Raw genomic sequence first — 20963 nt, 5'->3', positions numbered from 1 at the left:
ACTGTCAGTTTTGCTGGATAGAATGGCTTTTATGATGCCCAGCTCTTGCCTTGGCAGAACAGCTTCTAAAAACGGAAAACCAACAAATATCTTAAAATTTGATCAATAATGCAGACAATTTATAAATGTCTTGTTTTTTGTTGATTTCGAATCTGGGAGATTTTGTACGTAAGATTGTGGTACGAACATCCAACGGTATCGGATTTTGTGGTTTTAGGCATGAACTTATTATAGTGATATGTAACCATTCGGGGATTTCGGTAAAGTGCGAGCAGACGAGGTGTTAATACGTTAAAAATTAAAGCTAAAAGACTAAAAAGTTAGATCGGAATATCTTTAAATTTTGTGAATAAATGTGTTTCTGGTGGATAACAACGACAACTTGCCAGAATATTGCTCATGATCACACGTAAAACTTCTTTCTGAGACATTGTGTACACACCGGTCTTACTGATAACGAAGTGACGTCACCATCTATGTATAGAATGCTTTCTGAGAGCGAATGGAAAATGCGTCACATATTCTGACAAATAAACAGTAGGGTGTCGTTATTTAAATTCCGCGAGAATACTGGAAGAATAGAGATGCCAACTATAATGTTTAAAACAAATAATTTTTTAACAAGCATTTGTGATTTGTCAGGATAATAATAACAATAAGATATCGAAAAGATCAAAGCAAATAAATTCGACAGAAATCTGAGATTCGGCAATATATGAAAGACGGGTTATGTTCACCTAAATTGTGTTTGGTAAAGACTGTCACTATATGTAGTGAACCAGTCTTCGGCTTATACCCACTGAAGAAGAGCATTCAGGGGAGATAATTGAGTAATGACTTAATTCTGGAACGGTTGCGAAGAAAAACAAATAATGCGAGAATATTTAGTGCGATTCGCTACACAATTATGATGTCATTGATATAACTTTTCCTGAGGTATGTATTTACATGTGATTTAGCATATGTCAAAGTGTTTTTGATTTGTTAAAGTTCATAAATAGCATCGCGAAAATATATGTCGCGTGGCAAATTTTTTTGAGACGTATCCATATGTGGTATTCCTATGTAAGTTAATGTCTAAATTCCCATATGTATGAACGGTCAACGCCCGCTTCGCGGGCTTTTGCCCGTATAACTGTTAATTAATAAAGAAGTTTGAATTAATAAAGAAGTTTGTTAATGAATAATGTATATCAGCACAACTATTGATTATTAAATTTATTATCAATATACTATATGAAGAGTGTTATTTTTAAATCATAAAATAATGCTAATAAATTCACTGTAATATTGGACTTGTCTTTTGTATTTTGGCGATTTTAATCTAACGAGTGCTTCTATAGGCTTTCAAGTGATTACTTGGGAGTCATATATGTAGCCTGCAGCACAGTATTCTCGTGGTACTATAAAAGGTATAATCATTTGTGTGTAAACACTGTCTTTATATCTTGGAGATAAATGATTAAATATACAATCATAGTTGACTTTGATTCATTTCAGAATTTATTTTTTACATAGAAAATCCATAAATTTGAACTGCAGTCACAACAAAAACAACACCACTGTCCGTCACTCTAATTTATTATAAGGTCGAGTACTTTCATGGTGAATAGGTTATATTGCAAAGGATTAAATCTAACTTGAATAAACAATGATCTGACACACCATCTTAAGAAACAATCAAATAAGTTAATATTACTTCAAATAATTGGAAATTGAGAAACAAAATTGAATAAACATCTGAGAGTTATTTTCAAGCATAGTCTAATATTTTGTAACTGACCAAAACTCTCAAGTTTCATATATTGGAAGAAATATGATTGCAGATTAAACAAGTAGCTTGCTGAGATTTGTTTTTAAACAAAAGCCAGGGGTTATAAACAATATACGGCCAGAATTGCCTAACGAGAGAATATCGAGTTTGATTATATACAATATCTTACTGAATAGCTTAATTTAGGTCTATTTAATGATTAATTATAATGACATGTACAAAATATAACTTTTAAATGTCCATTTTGGTTTATTATGCCCCCCTTCGAAGAAGAGGGAGTATATTGTTTTGCTGGATGTCTGTTGGTCTGTCTGTCGGTAGACCAGTTCGTTTCAGTTCAATAACTTGTCAACGATTCGCTTGATACTTCACATGTTCATTGGCCTTGGACAACAAATGACCCCTATTGAATTTGGGGTCACTAGGTCAAAGGTCAAGGTCACTGTCTAAATAAGTGTGAAAATCTTTCCCGATCAGTAACTCATCAACTTATTGACTTTTTGGCTTCATACTTCACATGTGAATTGTCCTTGGACAGTAGATGACCCCTATTGAAATTGGGGTCACTTTTTTTTTAATTGGTCAAAGTTATTGTCACAATTAGTGTGAAAATCACTTCCGATTAATAACTCGTTAATTAATTGACCGATTTGCTTGAAACTTCACATGTTCATTGGCCTTGGACAGTAGATGACCCCTATTGAAATTGGGATAACTAGGTCAAAGGTCAAGGTCACTGTCACAATAAGTGAAAATTGTTTCAGATCAATAACTTGTCAACAAATTGACTGATTGGCTGGATACTTTCCATGTGCATTGGATTTGGACAGTAGATGACCCCTATTGAAATTGGGGTCAATTGGTCAAAGGTTATGGTCACTGTCACCATAAGTTGGAAAATTGTTTCTGATCAATAACTTGTAAATGAATCGACTGATTGGCTTGATAGTTCCCATGTGTGTTGGCCTTCGTCAATAGATGTCCCCTATCGAAAATGGGGTCATGAGGTCACGTTCACTTTCACAGTTAGTGTGAACATTGTTTCCTATCAATAACTCGTCAAAGAATTGACCGATTGGCTTAATACTTCACATGTGCATTGGCCTTGGACAGTAGATGACCCCTATTGAAATTGTGGTCACTAGTTCAAAGTGCTGTTTGGGGGGCATATGTCTCCGACCGCGGAACTCTTGTTTTAGTCAGATTCTGGTATTTTCAGTAAACGGCTTGAGAACATCTTGAGGTCTTGAGTGTGCTTCCCGCTTGGGGATCAAGCCAAGGGCCTTCCTTGAAAGGTGGACACCTTATGGATAGCACCATTACAACCTCTTATTCCAGATAACTTTCAAAATGAAGTTTAAGACAGTTTTAGAAGGAGAACAAGCTGTGATATACAACTATCTTGGTGAAGGGAAGCTTGTTATTGGACCACAAAGGGTATGTTGTATTGAATGTTCATTGCTGGCAAGCAAGGAAAACATTTTTTATACAAGTATGCGTTCTGTAATTACTCTAGATTTTCGGACACTCTAAAGTTTAAGAACACCCCCTTTTAAGCCAAAATGAAAAAAAAATGTGACTATATTCAGACATACGGGTTTTCATCCATAATTAACAATTCCAATTATTCTGACAGTATACAGGGGTTTTTTTTACTAAGAAAGTGACGCCGATATTCGGCGTCTTCCCCTACCAGAATTTTTCCCCTTAAAATACAATTTCCCCACCAAAAATATCATTTTTCACCAAAATATAATATTTTCTCTCAAAGAATTGTTTATTTTTCCTTGGGGCATTCGACAATTATCCAATTTGCACCATGTACAACGAATTCGCGCGCTCTCTCTCCAGACGAACACACAACATCTGGGAATCCCAGTTATTCTAAATATAGCTCTTAAATAACGTCATGTAAACTGGGCAACAAATCGTAATAATCATGTGACTATTTTACTGGATACCGGTCTTGCGCGAGAAGGGTGTTTCGTCAATTAATTACCGGAAACCAGTCGAATTTTCATCCGGGCTATGTGCAAGCCGAGGTATAAACGTGAAAACAGAAAAAAATGTCTCACAATTAGCGTTCTTACACAAACAAAATAAAACATTCGAACTCGGAAGATACTGAACGCATCGAGGCATTTTTTAAGAAAGAATCATCCAAAACCGTTATAACCCAGCAGGATTCCGAGGTAATCAACATCGAACATTGTGAAAGTGAAAGTAGACAATCGGCAGCTGCCGCTCCTTTCCCTTCCAATACTGTAGCAAATCAAGATCGTCAACCCATTCATCATGAAATTGAAATCACAAAATTGACATCGTTCCCCGGCCCCAGTACAAAAATATAGTTGAAAACATTTCCCATTATTAGATCTACACCTGCAACTTTATTAAGGACTTTGACTTTAATACCTGTTAAATGTGTTTAAGAACAAAAAGGACAGAGACAAGTCTCTTTTGATGAGTTATAGACATTGAAATGAACAGTTTTTATTTTTTCCCCTAATATCTCTCTTTCACACTCTTTTTTTCCCCTTTCAACCAGCGTCCAGCGTCTTCCCCTTTCTCTAAAAAAAACCCCTGGTATATTTTACAGTGCAAATTTACTAGTTTTCTGCCCTGTTTATGTGGTACCGTTCGATCATGAATTTTTTACAACTGGATTAAGGTCATAAAACCTGGCATATGAATGCCCTGAGGGCAATGGATCTTTACAATTGCGTTATATGGTAGATATCCATGTACATGTATACTGGTAAAAAACAGTGGTTTCACCCAACAGCATTTGAAATGAAATCAAATATTATATTCAGGAAGCAGTGTGGGTTTTTATGCTCCCCCCCCAAAAAAAAATTGGGGGGGAGCATATAGTCGCCGCTTTGTCTGTCCGTCCGTATGTCTGTGTGTCCGTCCGTCTTATCGTCCTTCTGTGCACAATTTTTGTCCGGGCTATTTCTCAGCAATTAATGACCGGAATTCAATAAAACTTTATATGGGAAGCTTCACTACCAAGAGGAGATGTGCATATTATCAACGGGTTCTGGTCGGATGATTTTTCACAGAGTTATGGCCCTTTGAAATTTTCCATTAACTGTACATATAGTGCAATTCTTGTCCGGGCTATTTCTCAGCAACAAATGACCGGAATTCAATGAAATTTTATGGGAAGCTTCACTACTAAGAGGAGATGTGCATATTATCAGCCGGTTCTCGTCGGATGTTTTTTCACAGAGTTATGGCCCTTTGAAATTTTCCATTGTACATATAGTGCAATTCTTGTCCGAGCTATTTCTCAGCAACTTATTATGGGAATTCAATGAAACTTTATGGGAAGCTTCACTACCAACAGGAGATGTGCATATTATCAGCCGGTTATTGTCGGATGATTTTTCACAGAGTTATGGCCCTTTGAAATTTACTATAAACTGTACATACAGTGCAATTCTTGTCCAGGCTATTTCTCCCCAACTACTGACTGGAATTCAATGAAGCTTTATGGAAAGCTTAACTACCTTGAAGAGATGCGCATGTTATTTGTGGGTTCTGGTTAGATGATTTATTTAGAGAGTTATGGCCCTTTGAAATTTTTTAGTTGTTAAACCATCCATCGTGTTACTAAGGTATGCCCCTCAAGACGTTTCCTGGGGAATGGGGCTGCATTTTTGCCCCAAATAAGCCCTGTTTAATCACTGGCATTTGTCATTAAACTATTTTGATAGCTATTCAAATCATTAAACTATTTTTTGTCTTTTTAAGGCTATTTTATGAATCTCAATAAAAAAAAAACAAGGGAGAGATAAAAAAGGTTTAAAAATTTATATTACTGTTGCAATTGTTATAACATTTTCTTACAGTCTCTTTAAATCCTTTAATTTGCAGGTGTTCTTATTTCGTGAGACTCTTAAGAAGCTGGTGCGGTACACAGCATCCCAGTATGAATATCTGAGTATTCGAGACATTGACGGCATTGTGACACACAAACCTGGGTAGGTCTTATGTGATGTGGTGGAGTTTATCCCCATTTATTTCATTTATTTAAATTCTTGCAGTTCCTTAGCTCATGGTATTTTTATATGTTTGAATTGTTTGGGGTAGAAAAAGAATTAGTCTTAAGAATTATCATTTGAATACATTTAAGTTGTATTAAAATCACATTAATTATGCTTTAGTAATATTGATGCAATATCAATCTGCAGATCTTTAGTTTTAGGCATACAGCAATGTCTTTTATGTAGATTGTAAATAGTTTGTGGTATTAATGCTGTGATTTCAGGCCATGTGACATATTCCTCAACCCTATAAAGCATGAGTCCATAACAGTTATGAATGCAATAAAACTGGATGCAAACCACATGATAGTGGTGTACAAACGTCTGAAGGATTCCAGCGTACAGCGACGTATCATCCAGGGACCATGTGTGTTTGTTCCCGAAGCAGAGGAATGGTATGTGAATCAACAGTGGGTGTTTTTAACCATTTTGGAGTAAGGCCAGGACCCTTAGGATTTGGTTAAATCTTGTAGTTTTGACTAAAATTGGGAAATTGGTGTGTGTGTGTGTTTTTTACAAATGCTTTTAAAATGAATATGGGATATGGGCGAACTCAATATTGTGATTTATTTAATTTGTTGTTGTTGTTGTTTTTAAACCTTTTGATTTGAAATTTTAAGTTCCCATTTGGGAAAAATATAAACTTTTTCCATTGGAAATGGGTCCTAATAACGGCCCAAAATTTGAAGAAAAAAAACACTGATAAAACTTATTGACCCAGATTTCATAAAATAACTTCTTGGTGATAAAAAAACTTGACCTTAATACAGCCATGTATCATTAAATGGTTCTGTATGTTCATATGGCTGATGCAGCAATTGTAAGCACATGACTTCAGGCCCTTTATCTTAAATAATCTTACGCTTTGGACCATTTTTCCTCCAAGATGACCATTTTTCCTCCAATTTGACCATTTTTCCTCCAATTTGACCATTTTTCCTCCAAAATGACCATTTTTCCTTCAATTTGATTATCTCCAATTTGACATATCAAACCCTTGATATATAATTGTACTTGTGTATTGTCAGGCTCCATGACTTCAAGTGGCATGGCTCTGATCCTGACAACAAGGCAAGAATGATCCCTGGCCAGGACAAGTTTCAACAGCTCGCTGCTATACCGGAGCAGTTCTACTACAATGTAAGTGAGCGCCACTCTAGGAAACTGGGGCTTTATGGTGCGTAAAGTGTCGTCCCAGATTAGCCTGTAAAGGCCACCAAGGGACAACACTTTCAGCTTTTATAAAAGTTTTTGTTTAAAGAAGTCTCTTCTAAAGGAAAATTCAGTTTATGCTGAAAGTGTTGTCCCTGATTAGCCTGCGCAGACTGCAGAAGCTAATTTGGGACAACATTTTACACACGTGCAATAAGCCCCATTTTCCCATAGCGCTACGCATTTGTATTTGGTTTGCTTAGAATAATGCATGTTGTTAATTAACCCATAGTTCAAGCCTAAACTGATGTTGAAAACAAACATGTAAATTAAACACCTAGTTCATACCTTGGCTTTATTTATTGTCAAAGCACAAATGTTAACTTATATGTACATGTACAATTTAAATTGATGTTCTTGGACTGAGAAAGATCTGCAGAAAATCAGTAATAAATTAATAATGATACAATGAAATAGGTTTATTGTGTTACTCATTTTAAAAAGTGTTTAAATCAAATGAGAACACATGCTTTTTTGATAATTTTATTCTGAATTATTAAATTAAGATAAAATTACATTGATTATCATTTTGCAGGTTAAGGAAGTACGCACCAACGATGACACAATGATTACAGTGAAGTTAATGCTCTTCTATCAGCTGAAAGACATTCATAAAATGGTATGGACTTATGAAGTCATAAAATGGTATGGACTTATGGAGTTTTTAATTGAGCTGCTCTCTTGTATTAATGCATGTATGTAAAGTGTCGTCCCATTTTAGTCTATGCAGCATGTATGTAAAGTGTCGTCCCAGTTTAGTCTATGCAGCATGTATGTAAAGTGTCGTCCCAGTATAGCCTATGCAGCATGTATGTAAAGTGTCGTCCCAGTTTAGTCTATGCAGCATGTATGTAAAGTGTTGTCCCAGTTTAGTCTATGCAGCATGTATGTAAAGTGTCATCCCAGTTTAGCCTATGCAGCATGTATGTAAAGTGTCGTCCCAGTTTAGTCTATGCAGCATGTATGTAAAGTGTCGTCCCAGTTTAGTCTATGCAGCATGTATGTAAAGTGTTGTCCCAGTTTAGCCTATGCAGCATGTATGTAAAGTGTCGTCCCAGTTTAGCCTATGCAGCATGTATGTAAAGTGTTGTCCCAGTTTAGTCTATGCAGCATGTATGTAAAGTGTCGTCCCAGTTTAGTCTATGCAGCATGTATGTAAAGTGTCGTCCCAGTTTAGTCTATGCAGCATGTATGTAAAGTGTCGTCCCAGTTTAGTCTATGCAGCATGTATGTAAAGTGTCGTCCCAGTTTAGTCTATGCAGCATGTATGTAAAGTGTCGTCCCAGTTTAGTCTATGCAGCATGTATGTAAAGTGTCGTCCCAGTTTAGTCTATGCAGCATGTATGTAAAGTGTCATCCCAGTTTAGCCTATGCAGCATGTATGTAAAGTGTCGTCCCAGTTTAGTCTATGCAGCATGTATGTAAAGTGTCGTCCCAGTTTAGTCTATGCAGCATGTATGTAAAGTGTCGTCCCAGTTTAGCCTATGCAGCACGCAAAAGCTAATCAGGGAAGAGTTCACTTTCCGCTGTTATGGTATTTTCGCAGTCTCTTCTAAATGAGCATCCTTTCAGGAATTTTACGCACATGCATTAAGCCTTTTTTCCCAGAACAAGTCATAACTGAAACACAGCAATTATCTTCTAAGATCAAACAGAATATTTGTTTGTGCAAATTATACTGTAGACATCTATGTACAGATATGTATGCAATATGCTTAAGATGAATAAATATATTTTCAGTAAGAATGCGTCTCTATGTGAAGCAAGTAATGTGCCTTAAAATATAACAACAACATAACAACAACAACAAGAAAACAATAGTTTTTTTTCTATTCTTAACTGCGAATTCAAAGCAGTTATTAATACATGAACAATGTTACAGCATTGCTGACTGACTTCCACAGTGTAGCTGTTGGTATACTTCTCAACTAATCAGCCTGGTTATCAACATTCCCATTCCAATATAAACAAAGTGCATGTGTTGCATGTAGGATTGGTTGATTCTTACCATGCCTTGAAGATTTCCTGTAGTTACTCGGGTTTCATAGAACAAGACCACACCGACATTAAAATAATTCAAGTGAAATCCATAGCTGGTTATGACCTCTTTTGTTCAGCATAATCTGAGACTTTCAATGAGTCTTAAGGTATATATTAAGGTGGGAGACATACCCCATACCCTCATACAATGCAGCCACTGTTGAGAGAGATCTGATATAATACAAATAAACTCTTAACACATGCATAATTGCTATTCCCTTGATGGCATATTCAGAAACTTGGCTTTTCGATCTCTTTACAGCTTGACACCACCCACGACCCTATCGCTGATCTTATCAAGTAAGTTGACAGTTATGCATTCTAAAAACTGAATTTTATTCAACCCTTCGAAGAAGTGGTGGTTTATTGCCTTGCATTTGTTCTTTAGGTCTGTTGATGAAAATACTTTCTGCCTGATATCAACAGAACGCTTCAATCTACAACCATGCAAATCTGTATGATGGTTACTTGTGAGAAAAGTAAGATGCCTATCAGTTTTTTAGGTCAAAGGTCAAGGTCACAGGGGATTGTCTGCATAAATTTGTTTCCAAAAGATACATTGAGAATGCTTTGACCTACGATTATGAACATTTGCATAGTGCTTACTTCTCATAAAGGAAAGAAGCCTTATGATTTTGAAATCACTATTCCAAAGATCAAGGTCACAGGATCTTGTAACAGGAAATTCGCTGAAGCATTTTTAACATTAAGACCTTTGATCATTCAAAGTGGTTTAGTGGTTACTTAGGAGAAAAAAAAGACGCATTTTGATTTTGTGGTCACCAAGTGAAAGGTCCAGGTCACATGAGCTTGGAAATTGGTGTCTTCATGATATCTAGAGAATGCTTTCACCTACGATCATATTAACGTTTTTGCTGGTTATTGGAGAGGAATGAATGACACCTACTGATGTTGAGGTCAGCAGGTCAAAGGTCACAAGGCTTGTATCAGGAAATTGTTTCCAGACAATATCTTGAAATTGCTTTGACCTTCAATCATGCAAGCAGGTATAATGGTTACTTCTGTGGAAATTAATATGCATATTATCTAATTGAGGTCATCAGATCAAATTTGAAGACCACAGGGGCTTGTATCATTAAATTGTTTTCAACACAATATCTTAAAAATTGTATGATCTGATAATTCACTGTGTTGTTAGTTTTGATGAAGGATGACTCCTTATGATTTTCAAATCAAAGGTCAAGGGCACAGGGACTACTTTTGTAAATGAGTTAACTAATTTTTATCATATTTTATTATGTGTCGCTGTAATCTATTGTTCTAAAGTGATATGTAACCAATAATCGGGCCGCCTGATTACATTACTGTAAACTTGAGAAAGTCATAGGCGTACATCACATTTACAGAGTAAAAGTAACTCCAGGGCTTTTTTCCCTCTGTGAGAATGGCCATTTTTCACAATTTTGGGAAAATTTGCGACTTTAAATTTTCACAATTTTAAGAAGTTTGCGACACAAATTTTCACAATTTCAAGAAATTTGCGACTCTAATTTTCACAATTTTAGAAAGTTTGGAATTCATATTTTCACAATGTTGAACAGTTCGCAACTATTTTTTTCACAAAATTTTTAGAATTTTAGAAAGTTTGGAATTCATATTTTCACAATGTTGAACAGTTTGCAACTCATTTTTTCACAAAATGGGAAGGGGGGGGGGCCAAAGCCGTTTCACAAAAACAGGAAAAAACGCCCTGAACTCATACTTAAACTACTACTCTAACTATAAGTACTAAGCAACAAAGTATCTCTGTCGTTCTTAGTAAAAATTATATAGATGTACATTCACCAATTTTACAATTGAATTTTTTTTCAGCGCCATGTGTGCCGACGTCATATCTTTTGTTGGAAAATTGAGGTAATTCAGATTGAAAAACTCCAGTTTTAAACCTTTGCATTTATTGTAATTTCTTCACAGGACATTATTTAAAATATTTGTAATGTAAACATGTTCAGAAATCTTTATTCTAAGTACTTGCACGAATACTAAAATAATATTAAAAAATTTGAATATAGCTCTAATTTTGCTTTACGTTTCAATAGTATTGTAATTTGAGAACTGATTGGTTTGTTCAATGTAATTAACTTTGAAGTTGGTCATACACATGCATCTATAAAAGTAAAAATAATCCTGTTCGATGATTAATTAATATTTCACATGAAGGCAACACGAGCCCTGATTTAGAATTACGTTTCTCATGTTCTTTATTAACTGAGTTGTTTGCTTTGAAAGAAAGGAGCTGGAATTATATGCGGATATGCACAACGTCACGTCATTTGCGCGGATTGAGTGTCAATTAAAAAACTTTTTTTCTGGTAACAACTATGATGATACTTTTACTGTTGTAAACAATTTTAGTTGTGCTTGACATAAATATAGGTAGTCCATAACCGTAATGATTTGTTGTGAATATTTCCTCTACAACAAAGAAACATTTACATCTAAGCATTGAATGTCATAGTTGAGATACTGAACTTCGGCATACATTTATTTTTAACACGCTTTCTTGGATAAAGTTTTAATTTGATGATGAAAAATGCGGCATTAAAAAATGAAGATATTGTCAATGGGTGGAACGCACAATGTGTATTATTTGCTTCCTGTCGTTGACTCCTGGCTTGCAGATGTTGTCAAAAGTATCAATTGAGGGATTAAGAACAGTTAGTAACTTGTAAGTCTTATTGGGTATGACATCCCCCTAGTTACCACTCAAAATGGAAGTATTAGTAATAAATAACACTTCAACAAAGTAAATTTACAGATGCTATCTTTGCAAATATTAACTTAATATTGTTTCACTTCTTTCTGACATGAAAAAGCCATTTAAAATAGGCATTATTGTAATTTTCGCAGAGCGGGTATCAAAATCACCTGTGTTGTTATATGTTAACACTCCTAAGCACATATTTAACATTGATGACAAGACATAAAATCATTGGTAAGAATTGAAAGTGCTGCACAAAAAAAGGTTTTGTAAAATAAATAACGTTTTAAAACGGGGAATTTATGTTAATCTACACTTAGAAAATGCCACTCCCACTTGTCAATAACACCCTTGGGAAATGGTATAAATTCAACACTTCATACTAATTATTCACAATTATATGATACCGACTGTCTTAGTTTACATAACCCCATTGACACTGTAAAGCCGATTCCGGATGTACATTTGATAGATTTGAGTTAAGATCTGGGATAATGCATGCAAGCAAAGTATTCAAAAAGATAAGTCTGTTCAATCTGCACAGGTTAATAATGGATAAGACTTTCGGCTCTTGTAGAATTTTTCGTTAAATCTGTCTCTTCGAAATGAAAATCCAGTCTAGGGAAACATGCATTTTCCCATATATTGTAAAACTACTTACATTTTGCTCAAACTGGCTCCCCGCTGCAGTTTCGTTCAGTTCCTGAGCGAATCAGAGAAGCTGAGTCATCTGACTTCCTATCCCCAGCTTGACCAATGGGCCTCTAGAATCGGCTTCCAGCTGCAAAAGATTGTCTTCAGGGGATACCACTCTAGTGATCAGCTTCAGGTAAGTCTGGAACCACTCTAGCAATCTGCTCCAGATTAGTCAGGTACCACTCTAGCGATCAGCTTCAAGTAATTAAGGAACCACACTATGGATCAGCTTAAGGTAAGTCTGGATCCACTCGAGTGATCCGCTTCAGTAAAGTCGGGAACCACTCTATCAATCTGCTCCAGGTAAGTCGGGAACCACTCTAGCGATCATCATCATAATCATCATTTCTTTGACTGGTTTTGCCATTAGGCAGAAATGATGGACAAGGAAACAGAAATCCTCCTCCAGTCAGATCAGTGTGCTGCTGAGAGTAATTCATCCATGGGAAGGGATGTCCATCCAGCTTTTCTTCTGACGGCCTTGACCTCGACCACCCTCTAGCGTGCCCTGGAGACCAGTCTTGCACAGAGAGTCATGCCTGGTGGCGTGTCTGAACCAAGCAAGCTTTTGTCATTTGACAGTCGCTAGAAGGGGTATTTTGTTGGGCAACAAGTGTTACAGTCATGTTCTGGTGTTGTGCTCAGTGTCGGAGATGTGGAGCAGTCTTCTGAGACATTTATGTTAAAATGCCTGTATCCTACTTTCTTTGTCTCGCAGATTCCATTCAGGCAATGTAGAATAACGATATTATTGAGTCCCCTACTCAGCTGTTCCTGTAACAATACGAGCCTCGTTCTTGAAATACTGGGCTTTACGCCCAGGCTAATAAGGGACAACACTTTTTCACCTAGACTGGATTTTCGTTTAAAATAGGCTTCTTTTAATAAAAAAGTTGCATAAAAGCAGAAACTGTTGTACCTGATTAGCAAATGCAGACCGGTACTCAGCTTTTTGTGTTACGATCTGTTCCCCCACTCTTGTACGCCCAGTTTTACAAGAACGGGGTACATATTCTCCTTTACTCACATAGGCAATGCAGAATAGCGCTATCGAGTCCCGCACTCAGCTGCGACTCAACACGGAGATAGAGGGACAGAAACAGCTGCTGGCGGACTTGAGGTTCTCCAAGGAACAGGAGCGAGCAAAACTCAGTGAGTAGGAATTTGATAGTAACAAAAATAATAAGCTTTAGTAAATATCACTCAGTTAGTAGAAATTCTCATGTAACAAAACATTTATGGTGTGAACATATAAAAACTGTGCTTAATGCATGTGCTTAGTGTCATCCCAGATTTGTCTGTGCTGTTCACATATTCTTATCAGGGTTGAAACTTTCTATCTGGACTTAATTTTTTATTGGAATGGACTTCCTTGAAAGGAAATATTCAATAAAAGAAAAAAAGATTGTCCCTGATAAGCCTGTGCCGACTACACATGCTTATCTGGGACAACACTTTAGGCTTACTATCAAGCCCAGTTTTTCAGAGTGTGGCTTATTTTAAGATATTGCCCAATGTGCGGAATTAGTGTTAATTTATTTACGCATGTTCAATACCCCTGTCCTGATTAAGTAAAAACTTAAAATGCAACAAATCTTTACTAGTGTTGGCCTCAGGGGACTTGCCCTGAAATCCTTTCTATAACCATTTTCCTCTACCTCTGATTCATGGAGGTCATTTGTCAGTTACTGGTATAACTAAGTGCACTTACCTGTAAACCTAAGAAGATTGCAAGAAGGTTAACTGACCGCTAGTGTATGACTGTCGAAAACATTTAAATTTTGAACAAAAGCAAAGTTATCATACCAATACATTGACATCTGCATTAAGCTGACTATTATATTTTAAAAGCACGTCAAACGAAAGTTAAAATATCAGTAAAAGTTTGGAGGTAGGTCATGTTACTAGGAGTCAAGGATTAAGTGATCATTTTTTGCTTGCCTGAGCACAACGTGCTCTTGGTGAGCTTTTGGGATCACCTTTTGTCTGTCGTCTGTAATTTGTGTAAACATTTTGCCCTGTGAACACTCTAGTGACAACACTTATTGTCTGATCTGCATAAAACTTGGTCAGAAGATTTGTCCCAAAGATATCTTGGTCTAGTTCAAAACTGGGTCACATGAGGTCAAAAAATAGGTCACTAGGTAAAAAAAAAAGAAAAACCTTGTGAACACTGTAGAAGTCACATTTGATGCCCAATCTTCATGTTACTTTGTCAAAATGTTTGTCTTAATGATATGTTGGTTGAGTTCAAGAATGGTTCCGGTCCGTTGAAAAACATAGCCGCCATGGGGCGTTGCATTTTTCCTTATATTGCTATTGAGAAACCTTGTGCACACTCTAGAAGTCACAATTTTTCGGACAACTTTGAGAATGGTCTAGATCGTTGAAATACATGGACGCAAGGGGGCAGGGCAGTTTTCTCTATATGTTTATAGTTAAAACGTGAAGGCCGACTCTAGAAGTCACGTTTTGGTCCAATCTTCAATAAATTAAGTCAGAACATTTGTTTCCTGGATACGACGGTCGAGTTAAAAAATGGTTCAGATCGGTGACAAAAACACGGCCGCCAGGGGGGGGGGGGGGGCAGTTTTCTCTATATGTATATAGTGAAAACATGTGCTCATTACATCATTTTTAACACATCAAGCGTAAAAATCATATTCGTTCCCGCTTAAAATGCAGCGCCACAGAGATTATATCTTATAATTTCTTATTAAATTGGGCCATAGATGTTTGATGAACAGAAAAAAACATATTACTGCCAATTGTTGTGTATTTTATCTGGCTTTGCACCAATAAAACAACAGTTTGACAAGCCTCGTCATTCTCTTATTCTGAGCCTCCCCTGATGTATTACACACTGATAGAGCAGTAACCTGTTTTTCTAGATACACCTTGCTAGAGCTGTTGTGTCAGTGTGGTGTTTGTGCTGTTGTCTGCAGGGCAGGAGATGGAGCTGAACAAGCAGGCGCATGTGCAGCGTGTGGAGGACATGAAGCAGACGCACCAACTCCGACTGCAGACGTTGCAGCACGAGCAGAGCCTTGCTGTGAGGGAATTCATGACCGTAACCAGGCTAGGTACGTAAAATTGCCGCTCATGTTTCTGTTGTGCATTGTTTCAATGTGATCAATATAGTATTGTCCCATACATTATTCAGTGATCCGTCTAGTTGGTTCTTATAAATGATATTCCTAATTTTCCTTGCTTGTGTAAATTATTAGAATTTCTTTTATTGCTGGAGAACCCCAACAGTGCCTGAGATCTCTGTTATTACTGTTCAAATGGCGTTGTAGCAAGTAAGAGTTGATTTAAAACAGTTGCTAGTGCTTACAAACGATGTTCTTAGCTTGTCATCCATTATCAACAATATTCTTAGTTAAAGGATGAAAAAGCATGTATTACGTATATTATATGAATTTTGTTCTGGGATTTAAGCCAGGGTTTAATACATGTGCGTAAAGTGTCGTCCCTGATTAGCCTGTGCGGACTTCAATATAATTTAGGTTATACATGCTCTTCCGCACAGGCTTATAAGGGGCAACACTCCTAAAGTGGATTTTTGCCAAGGAGAGATAGATTTTAAAAGCGGAAAATGTCTTCCCTGATTATCTTGAATATGTTTACAGAGGTGAAGATTGCAGAGGACAAGCACGCTATTGAGCACTTGACTGGCCTCAAGGACCTGAATGTTGACCTGACCAGCTACCTCGCCAGCCTGCAGCCTGCGCGGGTCAGTCAGGAGCTGCAGGTGGTCAAACCCTCGCCACACCTGGTACAAACCAGCTGCTAGAGTCACACCTGCACAGGTCAGCGAAGAAATACAGGCGTTCCAACCCATAACTTGTCCAGACAAAAGACCTTTATATGTTAGCGTCATTCTGGGTGAACTAGGCTTCATGCATGTTTGTAAATTTTCATCCAAGATAAGCCTGTGAAGTTTGCACTGGCAAATCTTGGAAGAAACTTTTTGTCTAGTTTGGATTTTTGTTAAGAAGAGACTTCAAGCAGGAAATGTCATCCCTGATTCATTGGCCTTTGCGAATGCACATTTAAAAAGCCCTGTTTTACTCATAACTCCCCTCATTTTCTTGTCAGTAGCATATAGTTAAATGTATCCTTTATTATTTGGGTCAAAATAAAATGGAATAGGCGCAGCTTTAAATAAGTTAACCTACGGGAACAATTCTAGTTATAGTGCCTCAGCTTTAAAATATTACGTACACTAATGCACCCGTAGGTAATGTTATCATAATAGGTAATGTATGTAATAATACAGGTTTACATTTAGACATTCATATATACGATTTTTGTTGTACACTTTTTAACACATTTTTTCCAAATCACTGATGTTTCCTGTCCTTATTTATTCCATACTAGTGTTTGCTTAGGATCAAATATATTAGCTAAAGTTGTGTCTTACAATTATAAAATATAGATATCTTCAGCTAGTTACGTGTAGCATTATCATGTATTTGTATTTTTAATGTACGTGTATCTGCATAACCCAAACTTATATTACAATGTCTTTCAACACTTAAATTTCCAATATAATTATTGATTATACCTTGCCGATATGCGTAGAGGATTTGAAATGGTAGGCATCGTTACATATATGTACATGCATGCTTTCTTGCTTCCTTCTGTCACATTTTTCTCTTGGTAACTTCTACATTTTGTGTGTGATTTCATCAACATATTACAGAATAATTATCTCAAAGTGATACAATACTTATGATCAAGGATTTGCGTTTACGGTATTCATTAAGAGTTATTACCCTTTGTTTACAATAACATATTTAATATTCCCATTTTGCAACTCCCACATTGTGTGTGCCACTCCCACATATTTTTTGCCATTTTTAGCTCATCTATTTTTTGAAAAAAAATTATGAGCTATTGTCATCACCTTGGCGTCGGCGTTGGCGTCCGGTTAAGTTTTGCGTTTAGGTCTACTTTTCTCAGAAAGTATCAATGCTATTGCATTCAAACTTGGTACACTTTATTTACTATCATGAGGGGACTGGGCAGGCAAAGTTAGATAACTCTGGCGTGCATTTTGACAGAATTATTTGCCCTTTTTATACTTAGAAAATTGAAAATATTGGTTAAGTTTTGTGTTTAGGTCCATTTTATTCCTTAAGTATCAAAGCTATTGCTTTCATACTTGCAACACTTACTAAGTATCATAAGGGGACTGTGCAGGCAAAGTTATGTAACTCTGACTGGCATTTTGACAGAATTATGTGCCCTTTTTGTACTTAGAAAATTGGAAATTTGGTTAAGTTTTGTGTTAAGGTCCACTTTATTCCTACAGTATCAAAGCTTTTGCTTTCATACTTGCAACACTTATTAACTATCATAAGGGGACTGTGCAGGCAAAGTTATGTAACTCTGACTGGCATATGGATGGAATTATGAGCCCTTTATACTTAGAAAATTGAAAATTTGGTTAAGTTTTGTGTTATGGTCCACTTTACCCCTAAAGTATCGTAGATATTGCTTTCATACTTGGAACACTCGCAAACTATCATAAGGGTACAGTAAAAGGACAAGTTGCATAACTCTGGTTGTCATTTGTATGGAATTATGGCCCTTTTTTGACTTAGTAACTTTGAATATATGGTTAAATTTTGTGTTTCGATCCACTTTACTTCTAAAGTATCAAGGCTATTGCTTTCAAACTTCAAATACTTTCATGCTATCATGAGGTTGCTGTACCTGGCAAGTTGAATTTTACCTTGACCTTTGAATGACCTTGACTCTCAAGGTAAAATTATTAAATTTTGCTAAAATTGCCATAACTTCTTTATTTATGATTAGATTTGATTGATACTTTGACAAAACTACTCTTACCTGACAAACCACAATAGACTCCACCCAAACCAATCCCCTTGCCATGCCCCCCTCCCCCCCCCCCCCCGAATCCCCCCCCCCCCCCACTATTTGTTAATTTTTGTTTTTGTTTTTTAAGATCATCTCACAAATGACAGCCACACCCTCACACCCTCACACTATACCCCCCCCACCCCCAACCCACCCCCAAAATGAAATGGTTAAAAAACACAAATGTTTATTTTTTAATTTTATTTTTGAAATACCGTCCAACCATCGCACCCAAGAATCCCCCCACCCCCCCCCACCCCCCCCACCCCCCCCATTGCATTTTTTTTTCTGCATTTTTTCGCATTTTTGGAAGATAATGTAATAAATGGTCTCACCCCCACACTATACACCCCTCTTCACTCCACCCCTCCCTCCTTTGTGATTGAAATTGAGAGTCCCTTCACCTTTAAAAAGAAAATAGATGAGCGGTCTGCACCCGCAAGGCGGTGCTTTTGTTATGAAACATTTGTAGAGTAAAATATTTAAAAGCTACACTGCATTATTCAGGATTTTATTATTTTAATGGCGATATTTCCCTTTGTTTATTATTGCATATAAAAGATTCGGTGCGCAACTTCTCCTCAATTTTGCATAACAATTTGCTGCACATTTTGAGTGGTGGAAGGTCATGGTCATCCTTCAAGGTCAAAGGTCAAAAAAAAAAGTCAAAGCGGCGCAGAAGGGGACATAGTGTTTCTGACAAACACATTTCTTGTTTATTACTTATGTGAAATTCGATATATTTAGGAATATAGGCAGGTCTGTCATATCAATTATTGTGGTTGTCTCATTTCATTTTTACACTCAAGCTTAAAAAAAACTGCTTAAAATGAGAACACCAAATGTCACTAGCCATCTTACATGAAACACTTTTGATGTAGGGCGCTCAAGATTTCCGACATCACCAAATTAATATTTTCTGTTCTCTCATAGGTGGTTTTCTCGCCATAATATAAGAATGCATCAACCAATCTTAATGGCATGTTGGATTAAACAAGCTTGAATAGAGATTTAGCCTGGGATTGAATTGGGGGGTCTGGTCAAGGTCATTGTAACATAAAAATAGAAATACAGTTTCCGCTCAATATGACAGTTTATATTGGGGTTATTTTAAGGTTTTGCATTTTAATTAAATTTTTAGTATAGGTGGTTTACATGGAGACCCAGCTTGAGATTTCATATGTGATTACTTAGGTCAAGGTCAAGATCATTGTAAATATAACAATAGAAATACAGTTTCAGCTTAATAAGATTGGTTTAAAAGGAGGTGCTACATGGAAACTGTGTTTATAGGTAGCTTACCTGCAGAACAAGCTTGTGATTCCATAACGGGGAAGTAGGTTACGGTCAAGGTCATTGTTACTAGAAATTGAAAAACAGTTTCTGCTTATAACTGAGTTTCAGTGCGGGAAATTGACGGACATTTTCTGTGTAGGTTGCTTTTTTGCAGATTAGCAGTTTGGATTGCATTTTGCCCCATTTTGATAAACGTCAAAGTTGCTGTTGTTAATAATAGAAAACGAGCGTCTGCTAAAGTACTTGAGTTTGGATTGATTCATTTTGCGAAAATTGTGTGAGTAGGTTGCATACATGCAGACCTTACTTTTGATTGTACTTGTGTTTGATTTGATTAAATAAGATTAATATGTTAAATATTGAAGAGCTTGTTACGTCACATTGTCATGTTTCTGGTTGTATCCATTATTTTCACTGCAATCATTTGTGCAACAAATAAATAAATCATTTACAAATCTATGTAACCCAGACCTCTAAATGGGCATATTTTATGACATGCTGTTTTACTATCTGCAGGTCATTTTTGTACAGACAATACTAAAGATCTGTTGTTTAAACAATTTTGATGTTGTTTTTTAATTATTATTATCCCCTACTGGTTTCACCAGAGGGGACTTATGGTTTGCGCTCTGTGTGTCTGTCTGTCTGTCTGTCATACTTTTCTGGATCCTGCGATAACGTTAAAAGTTCTTCATATTTTTTCATGAAACTTGAAACATGGATAGATGGCAATATGGACATTATGCATGTCATTTCATTTTGTTCCTTCGTTGAAAATTCTGGTTGCTATGGCAACAAATTTAAAAAAATCTGACAATAGGGGACATATATTGCTTGGCAATAGTCTTGTTTTTCTTGGTAAAGCCATATTTGTTTTTCCGTCTTTTATAGGAAATATTATTTCTATCAAAACTATTTTATGAAACTGTGCAATACATTGTAAAATTTAACATTGTAAATTTCTTACCATTGTTTTACTGTTTGTATTTTTTTGAAGCTCATCAAAGTACATACCCTAGTTTATATAGGCTAAACATAAATCATTAATAACTTTACAAACCACAGAGTCTCGCGGTTAGTATGAAGGATGGTAGCATAACAACAGCAAGATTTTACATAATTACCTAATTCTCATTGTATTTCTATTGCGAAATGACATTATGCTAGGACAGATGGTACAGATGGTATTTTATATAAATAAAAATAGATTGTGTTAACATTGGTGTGAGAAATACAGATATGGCTTAGTTAACGTGCTTCTACTTATTGTGATCTAAACTCT

The 20963-nt window shown here is 36.3% G+C and overlaps 1 protein-coding gene across 1 annotated transcript in view; it reads left to right on the top strand.

Moving 5' to 3' along the window:
• LOC127844917 (uncharacterized) overlaps nt 1–18399 on the top strand; it is a 28245-nt gene extending 9846 nt beyond the window's left edge. The window contains exons 2-12 of the mRNA XM_052375466.1: nt 2994–3211; nt 5657–5763; nt 6051–6221; nt 6855–6966; nt 7574–7657; nt 9341–9378; nt 10912–10953; nt 12491–12629; nt 13528–13648; nt 15442–15579; nt 16129–18399. Of these exons, the coding sequence (XP_052231426.1) occupies nt 3125–3211; nt 5657–5763; nt 6051–6221; nt 6855–6966; nt 7574–7657; nt 9341–9378; nt 10912–10953; nt 12491–12629; nt 13528–13648; nt 15442–15579; nt 16129–16292 (1203 nt within the window). The 5' untranslated portion in view covers nt 2994–3124 and the 3' untranslated portion in view covers nt 16293–18399. The remainder of the gene's footprint in view (nt 1–2993; nt 3212–5656; nt 5764–6050; nt 6222–6854; nt 6967–7573; nt 7658–9340; nt 9379–10911; nt 10954–12490; nt 12630–13527; nt 13649–15441; nt 15580–16128) is intronic.
• Nucleotides 18400–20963: the final 2564 nt, after the last annotated feature.

The sequence above is a fragment of the Dreissena polymorpha genome, chromosome 9 (assembly GCF_020536995.1).
Source record: "Dreissena polymorpha isolate Duluth1 chromosome 9, UMN_Dpol_1.0, whole genome shotgun sequence".
Lineage (NCBI taxonomy): Eukaryota > Metazoa > Mollusca > Bivalvia > Myida > Dreissenidae > Dreissena > Dreissena polymorpha.
This window is presented reverse-complemented; position numbering and strand designations above follow the sequence as displayed.